Source organism: Hyaena hyaena, unplaced genomic scaffold (genome assembly GCF_003009895.1).
Source record: "Hyaena hyaena isolate Hyena2069 unplaced genomic scaffold, ASM300989v1 scaffold_1525, whole genome shotgun sequence".
NCBI classification, from domain to species: Eukaryota; Metazoa; Chordata; class Mammalia; order Carnivora; family Hyaenidae; genus Hyaena; species Hyaena hyaena.
The window spans coordinates 205,383-211,382 of NW_024082161.1; the positions used below are offsets into that span (position 1 = coordinate 205,383).

General features: G+C 41.9%; 1 protein-coding gene across 2 annotated transcripts in view; it reads left to right on the forward strand.

Moving 5' to 3' along the window:
• Positions 1–5,739, forward strand: part of LOC120225874 (neuronal regeneration related protein) — a 30,074-nt gene extending 24,335 nt beyond the window's left edge. For both annotated transcript variants that reach the window (XM_039224057.1, XM_039224056.1), the window contains exon 5: positions 4,001–5,739. In XM_039224057.1, the coding sequence (XP_039079988.1) occupies positions 4,001–4,126 (126 nt within the window). In that variant the 3' untranslated portion in view covers positions 4,127–5,739. The remainder of the gene's footprint in view (positions 1–4,000) is intronic.
• Positions 5,740–6,000: the final 261 nt, after the last annotated feature.

A 6,000-nucleotide genomic window follows, 5' to 3' on the forward strand; every position in this document is an offset into this window, starting at 1 on the left:
ATCAGTTTCCTTTTTAATATCCATTTAGTCTACAATAATAATCTATTGACATGATAAGATATACTAAAGTCCTACGACTCTTAAAGTTCACATTATCTTCTTTTCTTGACCAGTCCAAAGTAAATCTTCATATAAGAATAGTGGAATCAGTTTATCAAATGTACATTTTACAGGTTTCCAGTTTGTTCCATTTGGGTAGATAAACTCATGTATGATGACTAAAATGAAAAATATCTTAAAGATAGGGGATGGGGACACTTTTGTCTGGTAATAGTGCCCAAATGTCTGATGAAATTACCCAAGAAACAAAAACAAACCTATTATTTTTCTTTCTTCTAATTTTTAAGCCTAAAAATATTTTCTACACACATGCTTTCATTGTTCTGACATCTTAGGTGTGACAATCCTCTGCCTTAAGAAAATTTGTCAAAGTTACATTGTGGATTTTAGCACCATTTCCAACAGCAACAACATTTACCAGTTTTTAGGGTAAATACCTTTGGACTTGCCCGTTAAATATCAATTTGACCTTAATGAGGAGGACTGTACTTTTTACCACTGACCTGTTGATTTTGCAATTAAGAAAGAAGCATAAAGTGCACTGAAAATAAAATTTCCATTTAAAAGTTTCCTAAGTGTCATTGACAAATGGTGAGGCCTTCCCAGCTCATATTGACTTTTAAATGTTTGAGAAATTCTTGCTTAGACTAAATGGTTTCAGCAGTTGCCTATCTTTAACTGACAGGCAGAACCTGAAGAGATTGTGTCAACTGGCAGTTTGCATTAGGAGAAAACAATTCTAAATCACTTGTAGTCTTCCAGAGGATTTCTGAAAGTGCAGAGTGAAACCACTGTTCGGAAAGTAGGTGAACAAAATGATTCTGGCCCTGCTCGAGCTACACTTGTGCTGGCTTGTAGAGCTGGGGTGGAGGTGAGCTAGTGTACTGGAGCTTTCCTAAGACACACGCACCCCCACCCAGTACCACCTCCCACTCAACCACAGGCCCCGCACCATACCACCTCGACACTACCCTGCCACGCTACCGCCACACTGCCACACCATCAGCAGTAGTATAAGTTTAGACATCCTTTACTGGGAAGCTCAGGGCATAATTCACCTGAAGGTGGGACATGATAATGGAAGGGGGAAAGGGGAGCGTAGCGTTTTCATAATTTCTGTCCCATTTAGCCATCCAGAAGTCCATGATACTGGTGACATCAGCCAGAGTGACAAGACTAGGCAAGGTCTTCAATGAGGTCAGCAATGCCTCCCTTTTTCTTAGAAGGCCAATCCAGGTTGTAGGCCTTGCCTCCACTGAGGTGTGCTCCAGGAGGTCGGCACAATGGATCCTGAGATTCAGGTCTTCTGTTAATTTCTTTTCCTCTCTCCATATGTGAAGAATACTTAAGCATAATAGATTTGTCCGGGCCACATATCGAGTAACTGGGGGATTCAAACACTAACAGTCCTCAGCAGAGAGGGCTATCCACCCTGATGTAGATAAGCCGTGGGAGCATCCAGGAGAACAGGTCTGGGGGAGTCAGTGGACACATCTGTGCCTGCTTCTCCAGCCTTCTAGATTGCTGAAGAACCCCGGTCCTTGGGAGCCATTATATGCTGGATAATGAAGGAAGAAGATAGATAGGATTAGTTTTGCCTGAATTCTTACAAGGCCCACCTTCTGGAGAAGTAAGACTACGTGGTAGTCCCCCCCACCCCGCCTCAGAAGCCTACAGTTGCTTCAGAGTTTATTGGTTTTTCAAAAAATGAGGTATGGGAATTAAGGACTGAAGTCTAGTAAATTCTGGCCTCCAAAGGGAGAATGTGCAGAACGTTTTCTCCGCACGAACTCCTCTCCCCATAGGTTTGTTGGGTTATGGTCCCTCAGGGTGCTTTGCTAGCACACCTGCCTGCGTGGCTTACTGCCATTGCCTCACACTGTCCAGCCACTTGGGTGTCTCCCATACAGTAAGTTAACTAAGGGCAGGATGGATGGGGACATTTTGTCTCTGTTTTAATCTTGGTAGCCTTAAAATCTGAGTACTCAAGCCACAGTAGGCACTCAGAACATGAAAAATGTTTGTTTGGGGAAAAAATGATACATTCAAATCTGGAATAATCTCCTTCATATTTTTTGGCCTGGAAATACCTCTTCCCAAATTACCCAGAATCCCACCCAACTCTTCATTTGGTTTTGCTTTGTATTTTCCATGGAGGTAAAAAAATTAGTGTGAGAGAGACTTATATAGAGACAGAGTAATGTTCTATATATTCACTATATACTAACTGAACAGAGTTAAGGATGAACTGAAATAAGCAACTTTAAAGCCAACCACATACAGAGTGCAGTTGAGTGAAATAATACTTAAGAACTTTTGATTTCCCTTCCTGGCCTGTGATAATTAGCAGCCATCGAATTCTTCATTTGTCCAAAACCCAAGTTTTCCATATCTTGAACTGTGCTGACAGGGTGATAGGGAAGCAAGAACATGTATTTCAAAAGTACCAGGATTACAGTTTTTTTAAAAAATATTGGGATTATATGCCAAAACATCAGGATTAAAATTATTTTCACAACTGAAAGACTGCCCAATATAATGATTTTGGAAATTTATCTAGATCCTTAATAGTGTGAGTGATAATTATATTTTAATTCAATTTTCTGATATGGTCCTATTGCTCTTTAGTTATACCAAAACAACTTCTAAATCACAATCTAAGACTAGAACACTAAAGTACCGAGTGGATTTTCTCTACATCCTGAAATGTAGCATGCTGTCAGAGTCTGAAACTTTTAAAACCAAATTTAGGCATACCAAATGTTTAACCTAAAAAATCTATATAGTAACTATGACTTATTAAAGCAAAATTATCTGTTACATTTAGTTCATCCTGGGGCTGCTGAAAACATTTATTCGATTTCAAAGTTCCTGACTTCTTAAAAAGAAATTCAAATGCGATAACTCACAGATCTCACAGCAAGATTATTACCTTAAGTACTCATACCCAGTCGAAATAGTTTGTTATAAATGTCCTATTGGAATATGTCACCTGCACAAAAAGGGGGGAAAAAATCTCTTAAAACCATATTGGATAATGTACCTGAGGTTTGGCTGAAAGACAGATTGTTGTCAAATCACTATTATTCTTATCTGATTGGAGCGTACAGATTATTTGTGGTAACGAAAGACCTTTACTTGGTATCACACCTTGGGCAGTGGCTTCTTTGACTTGTCCTCTTGCTGGTTGGTTATGACAGAGAGCTTCTCCTCATGGGTGCTTGAAGGAGCATCAGTCTCACACTGCGGTTGGATGGTTCTAGACAGAAGCACAAACACCACCTCACTCATCAGGCTCGTGGGGACAGATTTAGGATAGCCCCAGGCCAGCGGAGCTGGATCTCACTCCCTCCTGGCCTGGGCTTCACACTGTCTCCCTCTTTCCCACATCCACCTTTGATGCCCGTGTGTGGTTCTGATTATCAGACCCACGTGGACTGGGCCAGCCGTTCAGAGAATAAACCATACATAAATTACGTTTGTACAAGCTGCAATATCCTTTTAAATATTTTTTTATTATAGGTCATCAAACAGGCAATTGCCCACCTCCACAGCCATCGAACGCTTTAAGCAAAATGTATTAACGCTCTCATGTTGGGCCCTGTCCGATACTAGAAACTGCCCTCAGAAACCTGACTCTGGGGAATGCTGCCTCCCACATGGCTGGGCACGGCCATCAGAGAAGCACTTGATTCTACCGAAGCCAAGGCAGCTAGTGTTTAATTACTTCATGCCCCCACAGACCTAATATTTACATTCAGGTGAACTGTGTTTAATACGTAAACTCTGCAAAACATCAGGAGTTCAAGGATAAAAGGCGGGAGGGAAAGGCAAAAAATTTCAAATGGTTTCACAAGCATGACTAAGTGCCTTTTGTGTGTGTGTGTGTGTGTGTGTGTGTGTCCCCGTGTGTTTGTGTGTGGGTCCACCTGCTTTTCAGGGAAGCCTTCCTGTCCCCAAGGAGGTGAACCGCAAGAAGGATGACGAGATCGAGGCTGCCTCCGTGCCTCCACTTGGCAGCAGTGAACTCCACTCCCCAGGCATCAGTTACCTCTACTCTTTTTAATCGTTAACACCTCCATTTGTATTACATATGGTGTATGGGTATTGATGAGGTCATGGTATCATATATGGGATTTTTTTCTGTGTAAATCATCAAGTATAAGAAGAAACTATGGGACTCTGAGCCTTGCTTTAGAGAATTTACAGTGGACAACTAGGTATCATCAAACCAGTTTTTAATCATTCTGACTCAAGTGAAAACGCTCAGAATTTCACACTGTGAATCCACGTTTACAACCCTTACAGGTGGGCCTTCAGGCCTGGTTCTCGACGACGATGTCTTCCACAACTCAGACTCCCTCTGCTGTCACACAACCGGTCCACTCCTGCCTTTTCACTCACATAGCTCCCGACTGCTTCTTGCAGAGGCTGAGAGTCCCCATTTTTTTTTTTTCATTTAGATGTAACAAGCCTAGTAGTTTATGTTCATCGATTGTCTGTATATCTCTATATTTTATCCATGTACTCTTTTGATGTATAGAAGTAGTTTGAAACTCATTGTTTCCTTGTGGTAAGTGACCGAGATGCTGCCACAGGACCTGAGACACTGATGAATGGTGCTATTTTGGACTTTCAACATGCTCCTTGGCGAGGTAGCTCTGACGGAGTTATATTTTATTTCCATGTTCTAAGAAGGTGTTGGTACTCTGTTTCCCTGAATGTTGTTCTCTAGACCGGATTGACTTGTTTTCCTCGTGTCTTCAGTGTGGCTTTCTTCTTCCGCGTGGTAGGTTGGCGAATGCTACCAGAGAGAGTAAGAGACTCACGTCTCATTGGCTGGCTCTCTTGGACATGCAGTCAGTGGAGCGGGAGCAATCACAAAACTGTAATTTACTTACCAAATCTCTTCTTTTCGGTAGCCTCGCCTGCCTAGCTTAGAGAAAGATAAGCAATAATTTGACAGGCATTGTTAGGTGTCTCTTTCGGTTCTTTTTGTTTGAAAGGATATTTGCGGGGGGAAAGGGCAAACTTTTAAAATACGTGCCCGATGGGAAAAAAAAAATCCAAAACACTGGCATCTGCTTAGATATATGCAAATTACACCGTTTCCAAAAGCTAAGTTGGAAAACCTCTCATAAAAAATTTTTTTTTTACAAAAAGGCAGAGCACTCTTTTCCGGCAGTTTTGAGAAGCAAGGTATAGATTTTGCATTTTTGTCCTTGCTCCCAGTGAAATGGATAAACAAAACTAAAATCAGACAATACCATCTTCTCATGGATTGTTGTTGTGTTAGCCAGTCTGAAAGCCCACCTTAATTTTTATATAACCGTCTCGTAGCTCTTCCTTTGACAGGGCAGGCTGTGTCCCGCCCTGTCGTGCTTCTGACTGTTAACACGGATGATGCATGTACTTCTTCGTTCTCTTCTTGCTCCCCCACTGGACTGAGTTTCTTGTGCATTTTCCTCCCCGACCCCCTCCTTCGTTAGAATAGGTATATCAGCTGTGTAAATAGAGCAAGAAAACAGTATTCTGCATCTGTGGCATTTATGTAGCGTTGCAGTTGTGCACTGCCCAAAATGCAGGCTTTTGTAACAATGTGATCTTTACTGATGCACTCACAAGTACCCAGTGTATTTTAGTAGTCTTTGTTCAATAAATATGCAAGCTAGAAGGTAACTGGCTTGGCTCATCATTGGAAAGGTCTACTTTTGAATGCTTACCCTGGTTCCTGTTAATTGATGGGTTCTCAGAGCCCCAGAAGTGGACTGAAGGGCAAATACGGAAAGAGAGAATCCACTCAGCCTTTCACGCATGTTCCCTTCTGCTGGTTTCACAAGATGAGGGGCGAGGAAGTGGCTTGTCGGGATGGTTGTGGAGAGCTGCCTCTGGGTACGAAGGAGAATTAAACCAAGACCCTTTTTATTTCTACACTTCTCC